General features: G+C 41.2%; 1 protein-coding gene across 1 annotated transcript in view; it reads right to left on the bottom strand.

Annotated features, from left to right (window-relative positions):
• LOC105398528 (voltage-dependent T-type calcium channel subunit alpha-1G) overlaps nucleotides 1-13,512 on the bottom strand; it is a 123,457-nt gene that overhangs the window by 19,617 nt on the left and 90,328 nt on the right. The window contains exons 7-12 of the mRNA XM_048626954.1: nucleotides 9,328-9,499; nucleotides 6,580-6,856; nucleotides 6,404-6,496; nucleotides 5,962-6,194; nucleotides 3,918-4,032; nucleotides 3,275-3,373 (exon numbers count right to left, since the gene is read on the bottom strand). Coding sequence (XP_048482911.1) covers nucleotides 3,275-3,373; nucleotides 3,918-4,032; nucleotides 5,962-6,194; nucleotides 6,404-6,496; nucleotides 6,580-6,856; nucleotides 9,328-9,499 — 989 coding nt within the window. The remainder of the gene's footprint in view (nucleotides 1-3,274; nucleotides 3,374-3,917; nucleotides 4,033-5,961; nucleotides 6,195-6,403; nucleotides 6,497-6,579; nucleotides 6,857-9,327; nucleotides 9,500-13,512) is intronic.

Raw genomic sequence — 13,512 nt, 5'->3', positions numbered from 1 at the left:
TTTATTTCGATGTCTCTGCTGAAGAAACTGTCTAATGCAGCTTTTGTTCTAAACTGCCTAAAGATCATTGGACTTATGGGAATGGTGACGCACGGTAAGTACAGGAGCGTTACTCTATACTGATGAGAAACGAACGAACGAGAGCTGTCGTGCAATCGGCACGTTTAATACATACAAACAGATAGAGCGGCTCGCGCCGCAGTGCGCTGAAAGTTCGTTTTTCGTCATATAAAGTGATCGCCCAGACACTATCTTAAGTGTCATGACACATCGGCAGATTCCAGCTTTGAGTCTTTTCTTTTCTCGGCTGTGAGCAAAGTGAATCCCACCGGCGAGTGTTCAACCTAAAAGCACTGAGCTAATTCCTGATTTCGTGAAAGTCGCTGTTGCTATACCATACCGCTTCACAAGTTACCGAATTTATTATGATCCTACTGTCGGGTGATCATGATCGGACTGTCATCGCGGTTTCTGAGTGGAACCATATTAGCTGTCTTCCTTATGTCCCAGTGGATTGTGAGTGTGTATCCGAGCTCTTTGTTGAAAAATGCGTGAACCTCCTACGCAGCAGCTATCTACTAGTTGTGTATCGAATAAATCGAGTAATGGTGCTCTTGCACGAGACGACTACCTTTTGGTAAAATTATAACTTCCACTATTCTGGGAACATGCATATACCTACTGTGTACTGTGTATCACATCACGTGTAGCCGCAGCCCTACTCAATGTACGGGGCTAGATAATAAACAATGGCAGTCGTCATTAAATTTCTATGAATTTCGAAGGTCATCATTTGGAGCACAATCCAAAGTGTGAAAGTACCTATTCATGCCTAAACGGCTTCTCTAATGAAAATGTATTTTTAATTCGATTCTGGCGCAAACGTTTCATAACAATTTTTCAACACTGTATCTGCTGAAACTAACTACTTAAACTGACTGGTTAAGATGCAGACGTGCCGTTTTCACAATTCCATTTTGAGTAATCCTCAACTGTTTTATGGATCTTTCAGTTAGTTACGTAACTAACTAGTTACCAAGTAAAAAATTACTTGTGTCATGCTCGTACTCGCATCTCATTTAGGAGCTCTCTGGCCTCTAGCTGAAGGCTAGAACTGGTATATATATCTACTAAGCTAGTACAGAGTTATAACCGGGCAGCGGTGACGTGGTAGCTGCTTGATTTATTAGAGTTTGCTGAAAACTTTCTAAATAAGTAATAATTATTAGTCATAATATTAACTCTTCGCAGTTCTTTCAGAATGCAATACCAGGTCGCTGAAGTAGGTAACCTTCCTTAACTGGACAACAACAAGCCTTTTTGTTTTAAAGAATATCACAGTTATTCGCCGTTCCACTGTCATATCGATGTCCAAGGACTTTTTGTTGGGTATAGCTAACTACCTAAGTTTAACTATAGATAGCCGCAAGCTATCTGCTGTTGGCGAACTGTCAATTCAAAGTCTGATTGATAAGTCAGGCTCGAGGTGGCTCGTCCAACTGTCCATGTTCCCGCCACCATGATTGTTGCTTCTACAGATTAGAGAGTCTATGTTGGCTGTCGTTGCATCAGGTCTGATCAGGCACAACTAACATCTTTACGTACCATCTTTATTTAATCGAGCTAACTATTTTATTTTGTTTTATCTAGGTTGACTTAATGGTTTCAAAATCGAACCTACAACAATGTAAGTAGGTACCTACCTACGTACCTTTGAAGTTGCAACAAGGCGAAGCCTTAAGGTTTTGGCCGAGACCTGCCCTTAGTGTTGACGAACATACCTAAAGGTGACCTTGTTAATGTTTTTTATATGAAGTACTGAACATTTTACTTATCCTGGTGGCATGACTGATCATTTACTTACCCAGTTAAGACATGTTAGCCGGGTTTCATTTATCAACTATTATAATTGATATTATTGTGTTAATCAATCTTTATTAATTGATGTCATCTACCAAGGAATGCTGCCAGAGTTCATAATATTCACACATGATGATACAGAATGATAGTAGCCCACAAAATCGGTGCAAAGGCTTATAAAATAACTTTCCTTCTTAGTAGGACTGACAGGAACTCGTTAACCGCCGAGTTAGTTAGAATACAAAATTAGACTGTGTGTTACTTGTCAATCTAGAATATGAATATAGTGACCTGCATCATGTTTTGAAAAACTGAATACTTAGTTATCCACCAGTGTCACAGCCTTCATCTAATCTTTTCCAGTAGCTGATGAGGCTGAGATATTTAGTAAAATTATCTTCCCTTCAAGCACCACTCCTCGTTCCAAGGACTAGATGCCGCGCCAGGTGTTGCAGGCCGTGTCGTCGTACAGGGCTGACTGAGCAGGTCCTCGAGGCTCCAGGGTCGGCTGCTGCATTTCTGAGGTCAGTCCAAAATTACATACCCTAGTCAGCATGTGCTGACCTGAGCCCCAGCGGCCTGGATCGATATTCTACATTTTACAGCTTTTAAATATTGTTGCAAAGTATTTCACTGGTTCCATCCATTCGGCTAGTGTATGTTAAAAATATTGCCTTGACAATAACAAGATTTTGATCAATAATTACTTATAAGTATTGCTTTCGAAGAGGCACTGTGTGTATCCATATGTATAAATACCTACCTATATGTATAGGTACATACCTTCCATAACTTTCTGACAAGTCAGGAATAATAAGGAAGTACTTAAGTCTTATGTATACTTATACCTTTCTTTTTAGTATATCTATTACCTAGAAATCTATGCATTATAAATTTATAGATTCAAATATTTATCTACTGATATACTCATCAGTAGCTTATGGGTCACAGTTGGTTTTCTCTCCACCATGCGATAATAAACACATCTCACAATGTTTAACTAGGTTTCAGATAGGCTCAGACTACATAATAGACGCATTTTTCCTGAAATAAAAATGACATATTATGTATCTAGCCTATCTGAAACCTAGTCATTTCTGCATGGTGATATTACAACTGAGGCGCGCGGGCGACTCACTCTATTTATATAAGCACCCGCACCTTGCAAACAAAAGGTGGAGAGAAAAATGGACTTTATTTAACTGTCACTGTGACCCTTATGATGCCGAACACGGAGAAAGTCGAAACGCCATATCTCACAATGTTTAACTAGGTTTCAGATAGGCTAGATACATAATATGTCATTTTTATTTCAGGAAAAATGCGTCTATTATGATTGTACAAACGCTTCCTTTATATCCAGACGCTTATTATTATAAAAATATATATCTATGTAATGCTAAGTTTGTCTTACCTCTAAATCGGCGGCGGAGAGCGAGGGCACGCGCAGCAGGCTAGGCCGGCCGGTGGGCTCGTCGCCCGCCCCTATCTCCTCCTTGGCGCCCCCGTTGGCCTGTGGGGCGCAGATAATCAATGAGTGCGGCTCTGGATTATGGGAGTCGTGAGTGTTGATGTGGGTAAAGTCTGGTATTCCCAGGTGTAGAAAGCTTATGATGAGAGTTTAGATAATGTGGTCTATTGAAAAGGACTCTCACATAACTGAGTGTTTATGATATACGTTGTAAGGGTTAATTATTCCATCCGACTACTCCGACTATAAAACTAATCAAAATTTTCTACATTCCCACTTTACTTACGGTTATTTTAGTATTTTAGTTGGAGTTTTTATCACTATTCAATATTCAATCATTGTCATCCTGTATTTATATTAAATTACAATGAAACTATAATTATTTAAAATTATAACCTACTTCACATTAATCAGAATAGGTTGTGTATTGAAATTATAGGCAGGTAATATGAAATGCTACAATGACTGACTAGGCCTAAACCTTCCTTCATTGGAAGGAGACCCGTGCCCCAGCAGTGGGGACGTGATGGGTCGTGATGATGACGTGATGACAAAGAATCAACATTGAACCGTGTGATGAGCCCACCTGTGGGTGCACCCTCGGGCAGCAGGGGTGGTGCTGCTTGGGCTTGTGGGCGGGCAGCTGCAGCGTCTCGCGGCTGCGCCGGCACTGCGACTGCGCGCGCTGGTAGCGGTACACCCTGTAGAGAGCGGGGGAGTATTAAGAACTAGCGGTACACCCTGTAGAGAGCGGGGGAGTATTAACAACTAGTGGTACATCCTGTATGTAGCGGGGAAATCATCAAGAACTAGCGCTATACCAACTAAGAAGGACTGGGCGCGTTGGTAGCGGTACACCCTATAGTGTAGATACCATCTATAACATCAACAAACTACCAATTACCTTAAATTTAAACTTAAACCAACAAATACCTTAAAATGCGCTTTTCAAAAAGAGCCCTATTGGCTATCGTCACTGCTAGGGGAACACCCAAATATTCCGAAAAACTTTTTTCCGAATTTGAAAACACCGAATATGTAATTTACGAAATATTGCAATACCGATTTTTTAAAATGCCGAATTCTAAAAATCACGTTAATTATAATTTCGAATATTATAATCACGAAGATTTGTTATTACGATTGTCAAATACACGAACGTTAAAACATACGATTACTTAAGCATACGAAAAATAAAATACCGATTTACTATAATCACGAAAAATTCAAATCCCGATCGAAAATGTGATAATTCGTGATTTTGACAAAAAAACCATAAATGTCTTAAAAACCTTAGACCCAAAACCTAAAGATAGGTGCGACGACGAGCAAAGCGAGGAGGAGCGTGTTAGGTGCACATAGATATCGAAAAACAAAGCGGAGCGCAGCGAAGCGGAGCGGAGCGTTTCAAATATAGAGTAAAAATATTGTAAATAGAAAACTATTTGTAGTATTTGTTGTTTTAAGTAGGCAATAAAATTGCTCGGATTTTTACGGTGTTTAACCATAAAAACCTTAGGTTAGGACCTAAATCTAAAGATAGGTGCGACGACGAGCAAAGCGAGGAGGAGCGTGTTAGGTGCACATAGATATCGAAAAACAAAGCGGAGCGCAGCGAAGCGGAGCGGAGCGTTTCAAATATAGAGCAAGACAATTGCTTGGAATTTTATAGTGTTTAACCTTAAAAACCTTAGGACCTAAACCTAAAGGTAGGTGCGACGACGAGCAAAGCGAGGAGGAGTGTGTTAGGTGCACATAGATATTGAAAAACAAAGCGGAGCGTAGCGAAGCGGAGCGGAGCGTTTCAAATATAGAGTAAAAATATTGTAAATAGAAAACTATTTGTAGTATTTGTTGTTTTAAGTAAGCAATAAAATTGCTCGGATTTTTACGGTGTTTAACCTTAAAAACCTTAGGACCTAAATCTAAAGATAGGTGCGACGACGAGCAAAGCGAGGAGGAGCGTGTTAGGTGCACATAGATATCGAAAAACAAAGCGGAGCGCAGCGAAGCGGAGCGGAGCGTTTCACATAATATAGTTTAAAAAATATTGTTAAATTGTATACGGATTATGCTGTTAATAAACACACTATTCTTAATAACTATTTCTTGTTAACTAAGATACATTCGGGAATTTGTATTTTCGGAATATTAAAACTTCGGGATTCGTAATTTTAACAATTCGATATAATAAAAAGTCGTACTTTTAAAACATCGAAATAATAATATTCGGAAAATTTACTTTCGTCATTTTAATAAATATGTTGTTTGAAATTTCGTTTATTAACTATTCGTGATTTTCGTTATTCGGAAACTTAAAATTCGGGATTGTGAATTATTCGGAATTATGAATTTCGTAATTTTGAAAATCGTTATTTTCATATTCGTAAAAAAGTAATTCGGATTTATGTAGTGTACCCCACTGCTAGATATGAACTCCGTTCACTATTTGCTCTAGGGATTTATTATAAACGTCACGCTTTACCTACCAGGGCATTGGTACATGTCCATCAATGTCAGACAAAATTACCTACAGCTTGCGTATACTCCTAACGAGCGCCACGGCGCTCATTTATTCTACTACCAAAATATATTTTCTCTACATCAAACAGCAACTAAACAACCCCTACCTGATCTTCTTCGCCATCCTTCTCTTGAACCGCCTCCACAGATGCGCCACATACTTGACGATCTCGGCGTAGCACGTGGCCGGCTCGCTATTGTTGGTCGACGACGCGAGAGTGGAGGAGCTGGTGAAGCGAGCTCGCTCCGCGCGCATTCGCTCCATCTCGCGCTTTTTGGTCTCGCTGAACTGCGTCGCGATGACCACGAGGCACAGGTTGATCATAAAGAATGAGCCGATCTGGGGGATGGGAGATTGTTGTATGAATTGTCCGTCAGTCTTTAGCTAGCACGAGATGCAAGGCGCGCAAAACAAGACGTGACAAAAATCTTGCACCGCGCTCGCTGCCATCGCGAGTTTTGTTTATGAATCTAAATTATATACTTCTTTTTACCGAATAAAAAGTATAAAATGCCATATAGATTTAAGGTTTGTGCTGTTATACTTACCACAATCAATAACACAAAGTAAATCCAGTCCCAAAAGCTGTGAGCGTCTTGTACATAATACATTATATCCGTCCACCCCTCCAACGATATCACCTGAAAACAAACATAACAATTTAATCATATATCCCAATTCAATTATAGGTACATAGCAAAAACTTCAACGCGTGTGCACTTACAAGAAAAATGGCGACCCAAGCCAGTCCTATATTATCAAAGGAAATCGTCCCCTGGAACGGGTTGGATCCTCTTTGCGTACAATTCGTATAGTACTGGTTCCAGTTGACGCACGACGAGTTGGTGGGGTGGTTGTAGGAGAACGGTTTCGCTGAGTCATTGCAGACGAGCTGCCCGTAGCGGTAGGGGGGGAAGTCCCCGCAGTGGTGCATGCCGCTGTCCTCCGGCGTCGTGCAGATGTAGTCCAGCTCCTTCGAGAACTCGTAGTAGAATGACACGCTGCGGGGAAAGAGACGGTTACTGGCTGGTTGGGTTGGTTGGGGAAAAAAGTTTGCGTTTGTCGTTTGTTTTTTTTCTTCAATCAAAATGGTTATTTGTTCGATAACGTTTACTGGTAGAGTGCTTTGTTAATGTGGAAAGCTTGGCTTTGATTATAATTTAATAATCACGTTATGAAACATTAATTATTTAGATGAGTAAATTATTTGCTTTTATTATGAGCAATGTTTCTGTTAGGTATAATGTGTTCTATTTAAAAGGCAAACAAAAAGCTCGTATATGAATATATATACATCGAACAACTATAAATCATAACACGGTGCTAAATAAACTATTTGATAGCATGCAGTGTCACGCACATTCAAGAACACGATATCGATATAGCGCCATGCAACATGCAGAGTTGGGAGTAAGGCGGGATCAGAGAGCCGCCCGTTGTCATTGAATCAACTGTTGACAAGGGTGGGCTCACTCCGGGCAGGTCAAGGGGCGAGATTAGCCTCCCCCAGATAATGTCAGCTCAGATAACGCCACCGGAACACTCAGACTTAACCCACATCGCGCTAAATAGCCACTTTACAACCCCACCCTCTTAATGAGTGCCGTAAAATCTCCACTGCAGACTTTCACTATAAAAGTACCACTCAAAAAGATATAAAAAATGTTATGACAAATACAAAACGTGATTTTGATTAAATGATTGCAAGTACAATGGAATATATACAATGAAGCGTTACGTCTATCTATATGCAAAACAGACAACACTTTGTCGGAAATTATGTAATTCTGTGCAAATTTCATTACAAATGAATTTTACGGTGTTAATTAAAATATTAGGTTAGTTAAATTTTATGTTTGTGCACGTGGCAATTAATAGTTATGTCAGATGCAGTGTTATTGTGTGGGGTACAAACGTGCTATACGCATGGAAACTGCACGGGGCGCACGAATCAGTAATACCCTAGGGAGTATCGATGACAATGTTAGAGCCAACTCAGCGTTGATCTTTACCTTCAGGAGCGTAAGGACTGGGAGTGAGGTACAAAGGCAGCAACGACTGACTACTAGATCGGGGAAGGAAGACAGAGATCCGGCCTGCGGGCGCGGGAAGGGACATTCAGTCAATGTTCAAAGAAACACATTCATTTGTTGGCAAACCCTTACGAGCTGAGTCTCACGCGCACCCTGTACCATTCTGACAGGTCTCTGCAACACAAGGAAGCGTGGAAGGTGTTATGTCTTGTTATGTAAGTCTAGCTAGTCAAGCCAATCAAACGGCTCTACGTCATTTTGGTTAAAAATCTTGTTTTACATAATAATATAGCGCTGATAGCGTTTTCAGTCATTGGGCGTTTAGCTTTATGAGTTACCATGTTTTAGTTTGGATAGTAAAACAACACTTTTAACGGTGTAATGTCTTGGGTGGTTACTGTTAAGAGTATAATTTGGTACTAATTCTAATATCATTATCTATAAATCATTATTAAAAGTGTCAACTTGAATGGTCACTGGAATATGCTTGTTCTAGTTATATCTACTCAGTGTACAAGTAGGTACGCAGCGCACACAGGGTAAAGGGATGTTTACTGTACTCGGGTGTGACTATTGGTTAATCTGTAAGTACTTAAAACTAGCTGGGTTACTGTAGTGTGTGTTGACGGAATGCAATATTTAAATTGTGTAGCGAAACCACGAAAAGCCGCAGACAGCATGCGCGTCCATTACTTTGAAATTGTGTATCGGAAACTGTGATTGCTAAACGAGCAGCGAGCAAATACCGGGATGAGTGAGGCAGCATGTCCTATAGCACACATATAGGATGAGAAGTGTTAAATATTGCATGCAGTCAACGCGGCGTGCCGCTAAGACGAGCGCGAAATGGAATGAAATAAAATGAAAAACGTTTTTCTGCTGACGGGAGGGTTTTTAAATGGCCGTTAAATGCGACCGTTTTCACTTAAATTTTGAGTTTAAAATCCTAATAACAATTTGGTCAAAGCAGCTATGCGATTTTGTAGTCGAGGATGGGAGATAAAGACGGGCAGTAAAATTGTACCATTTTTACTGCACTGTTGCCGCACCACCGCTTTCGTCTATTACGACCAATCTTGATTTTATTTGTCTGCTTGGCAGAATTTTAATAAACCAAAATTACACATTGTAATCATCCAGATTGGGTGGCTAAGTTAAAAGTACCCACTCAATTCATACAGAAAAAATCTACAACCCAAACTGCCGTCTCCACCCCAATACAGGTAAATTACTTTGGAGACGTTTTTGCACATGTATTGGTATTTCTGTACGTTTTTTTGCATATAACATGAAGTGGCAATTTACGACAATGAGATTCAAGTGTAAATTTTCGAATCAATGTTCCCTGTAAATACACAATACCACTAAATAAGCAAAAACGTCTCCAAAGTAATTCACCTGTACCTCCCGTTCAAAACCGCCCATAGCCTCACACATACTTGGGCCTGATGACATTAGGCGGCAGCACAAGCTCACAGCGCTGCCGCAGGATGCCCTCCCACAGCTGCACGCCCACGATGCCGAAGATGAAGAACACGAAGAAGCACAGCAGCAGCACGTTGCCCAGCATGGGCAGCGTGTCCAGCAGCAGCATCACCAGGATACGCATGCCTGCGGAGGAGGTGGAAATCATGAAATTGCGGGTATACATAAAATGAATTTCACTCACGGGCACTGAAAAGGTTCCACTGAGAAAAGCACCAAATTATTGCTAAACTGGAAGGCTAGCTTAATGACGCCTTCTGCAACATTGAAGTACATTTTCTTCTTCTATCGTGTAAAATGCACTAAGCTAACTTCTTCCAGTGTTTTGCTACTCTTATTGCGAGATCATTGGCCTTCATCAGGTCTCCTTGACTGCATTTTGGGGCATCAGGACACTCTATAAGGTGTGGCGTTGTCTGGAGGCTTCCGCAACTGCATAGAGTGCTGGCATTGGCTGGGAGCATATCCCATCGCCTTAAATTGTCCTTCGTCCGGGCAACGCCAGCCCGGAGGCGGTTTAGAGTTTTCCATACAGACCACTCTTCACCCCCTCCAGCAGGCAGCTCCTCGGCTGGCTGGACAAACTGACGCAAGTGGGAAGTATCGGCTCTCCAGCGGCTCAACCTGAACTCCTGCGCTGTCTCGTTAGTCAGCGGTTCGGTTGTGACGAAGCTTCTGCGTGATTTAAGGCGCTGCTGCACTGGAACATGACCATACAGAGGATGGCGCAAGTCGTTCAGTTGTTTCCAGCGCTCTTTGGCCGCAGCGGCCTGTCTGCGAACCGCTGGCGGTGCTATTCCAGCGAGCAGGTATAGCTTATCAGTCGGAGTTGGTTTTAAGCAGCCTGTAACCAACCGACAGGTCTCATTAAGCGCGATGTCCACCTTCCCAGCGTGAGCCGAGTTGTTCCATACTGGGCATGCGTATTCTGCCGCGAAGTAACTTAAGGCTAGGGCTGAGGTTCGTAGGACATGCGGGTGAGCCCCCCAAGTTCTACCGGTCAGGCGACGAAGAATGTTGTTTCTTGCGGCCACTTTCATCTTTGTGTTGGTGCAATGGGCTTTGTAGGTCAAGGATCGATCCAAGGTAATGCCAAGGTATTTAGGGTTCGGGCAGTTCTCGAGCCATTGACTCTCCCATTGCACGTGAAGTGGGCGCGTCGCCTCGCGATTCTTCAGGTGAAAAGCACATAACTTCGTCTTGCTGGGGTTAGGACGCAATTGGTTGGCCTCATAGTAGGCAGACAGCTCCGCCAGTGCAGATGTCAACCCCTGCTCTACACTCTCGAAGGTCTTGCGCAAGGTCGAAGTACATTTAACAGAGCATCAGGGTATAACCACTCAAATTTTAAATAAATGTTTGAAAAAGGGAGGTCGTTTGGTGTCGGCATTTTGTGAGTGGAACTTTTTCATTACCCGTGAGTGTAGTTACCTACATAATAATTGTCTTTTAGTCTGCGGACCCCTCAACTATCTTATGTTATGATTATGAGCAAACTTAAAACTGTGATAGGGAAATCATACTATTTTATAACCCCACGGGAAATCTGAAGGTAAGGTCAAAATTAAATCCCATGGGAAATCTGAAGGGGAGGTGAAAATGAAAGCCAAATCATACTTAACACACAATTAATATTCATATTTATTTCGGGTCTCCCTTTGATTTCATGTTAGCGTAAACCGCCTTCACAATATAAGTAGGAAACAGAATGAAATGACCGAGCTTTGTGAATAGTTTATGGCCGAATCAAACTAGACCTTCAAATAGTTTTACGAGAACAAATGGTCAGTTTTACGGGCGTCCCGCCGCCGCCGCGGCTTGCGGGGTTTTTATGATAAAGCCCGTAGTTTCCAGGTTTAACGATGTTCTAATACCACGTTATTGTTGGCCACAGTCATGTAATGGTTTAACGTTTTTTTCTAATCCATTAATTAGGTACTAAGTAAAGTGGTGGATAAGAAAAATAGGGAGTACTCGTGATGTTAGGATCATGACGAGATCCTGACAACGATCTTGTAAAAAAGACAAATACTCGTTACAATAAAATTTATGAAGCTGAACTAAAAGAGCGTAAAATATGATCTCGTACAACACAAGGAGGTACGTAGCTTGGATGAAAATCACCGAAGCGAGCTCTGTTTAGATGTAAAACAGGCAGTAATATCTTTCATCTGCGAGAAACGACTTCCAAGAGAGAAATTTCCAGTATTTCCCAACAGCTGCGAATCCCCTAACAGCTTAAGTGCCGTAAGCTGGAAAATGCTAACTATAATTATTATTATTATTATAGTGAGCGTCTTGACGCGACTTGAACTATGAATAAACATAAACAGCAAATCCAATCTGCACGGTTCACTGAATTCATTAAATACGCTCAACTTTAGAATGAATGGACGCTGGCGATGGCTAAATAATTAATTTTGCACGATCGGAATTCAATAAAATTTCAATGAAAACGAAAGGCTGTGCAACAATGTGAATTTCCGATGCAATGAAGTTACGAAAGTTTTGCCATATTATGTACCTACTTATTTGAATGTAAATTTTTAAAATATAAAGTTATCCTTTTAGTCTTATAATCAGCACAAATAAATTTTTGATTTCTATTACACATGTGTATATGCAAAAATAATGAACCAAACGCTGTACTTCAGGCAGTAACTTTTCCTTTTCCGCTAGACAATCATTCTCTCCCAGACATACTCTCCTCTGAACCAGGTGTTTGTCGAATATATTGCAGCACTTGCACGAGGCTTCAAATTAAAGCGTATACAGGGTGTCTCCTCCATGATGACAGAGCAGCAGATGCTAACAGTGTCTGCACAGTGCCTTGTTGGGTGCCACGCTGTAGCGCAAGCTTCGATTTAATTTCAGAGTTCTAATATAAAGTGAGGTAGACGTGGCATGCTAAGCAGAGTGGCAATCCAATATCAGTAAGAAACGGCACAAATATATTACATAGATACATGATGCTCAGACTCCCCGAAGGGGTAGTCAGATGTGACTCGCAAGCGAGCCACCCCCTTTTCGCGGTACATTAGTTTGTACTCACGGTATTCGGTCTAGAGTCCGTATTGCCGCTTTTTAATGCACTTAGGGTACCTACCCATCGAGAATCTAGATGTGCAGGTTTCATCATGAACTTTTCCTTCACCGTTACAGTACGAGGTATACTTGAACTTAAACTCTCATTTCTAAAGAATACATTGGTACATGGCAGGATTCGAACCCACGGTCTCAAGAATGAGAGCCGAGACTATATCCGCTACATATTAATACATTACGAAGGGTGCTATCCCCCATCATTGAAGCGATTCTACTTTTGCCGCATATGCCGTGTCTACCTCAGTTGATATTAGAAGTGTTTGTTTAATTTGCGGCGGGCAGCGCGTGCCTTGACCCCAGCGCTCAGGTGTAGTTGCTCCGACTGGTCGCATTACTCCCCTAGGGAGGAAACTTAGACACGGCGCAGCCAGACGTCGCATTGTCTTTACGTTATTAGTTTTAGCAGCAATGCTCTAAGGTTGAAAGTTACTTTGTTATGTTTTAAACATTCGCTGTGAAGAAATAGGAAACTTTGCTATAAAAAGTTTTTCAAGGACTGTATACTGAGTCATTCGTCAACTGTATACTATAGTTGGTACTGGGTATTATAAGTATTTTCATATATTTAATCCAAATAAATGTACAAAATTCTACACAAAATAAAACCAACATGAAAGATGGAGAAAATATTATATAAGACTTATATTACGGCGACGGATATCCGACCAAATGAGAATTGACACAAACTGTGGCGATCCGATCCATTGTGTGAGAACCTTGCGAGATCTTCGTATACAGGCTGTTACAAAGTTGTAAAAGTAGCATATTAAACCGACAGTAGCAAAAGTTTTTTTTCGTGAATTTCCAATAGTTATAAAACAAAAGTTGTTCATATTTACGTGACGCCCTGATTCACCCCCTTTGGGCTTAGTATACCATATCTGCAACACCCTGTATAAGCACTAGATGGAAGTGAAATAACAGCGAGATTGTACGACTGGAATATTCAGATTAACCAGCTCTCGTCACGAGCTCCATTCATCGGGACAAGAATAACATTGCTAAAAGCTTACGAAGCGAAAAGGCGATATAAA

This window comes from Plutella xylostella, chromosome 17 (assembly GCF_932276165.1).
Source record: "Plutella xylostella chromosome 17, ilPluXylo3.1, whole genome shotgun sequence".
Classification (NCBI taxonomy): Eukaryota; Metazoa; Arthropoda; class Insecta; order Lepidoptera; family Plutellidae; genus Plutella; species Plutella xylostella.
Note: the sequence above shows the minus strand (reverse complement) of the source record. Positions and strands in the feature narration are given on the sequence as shown.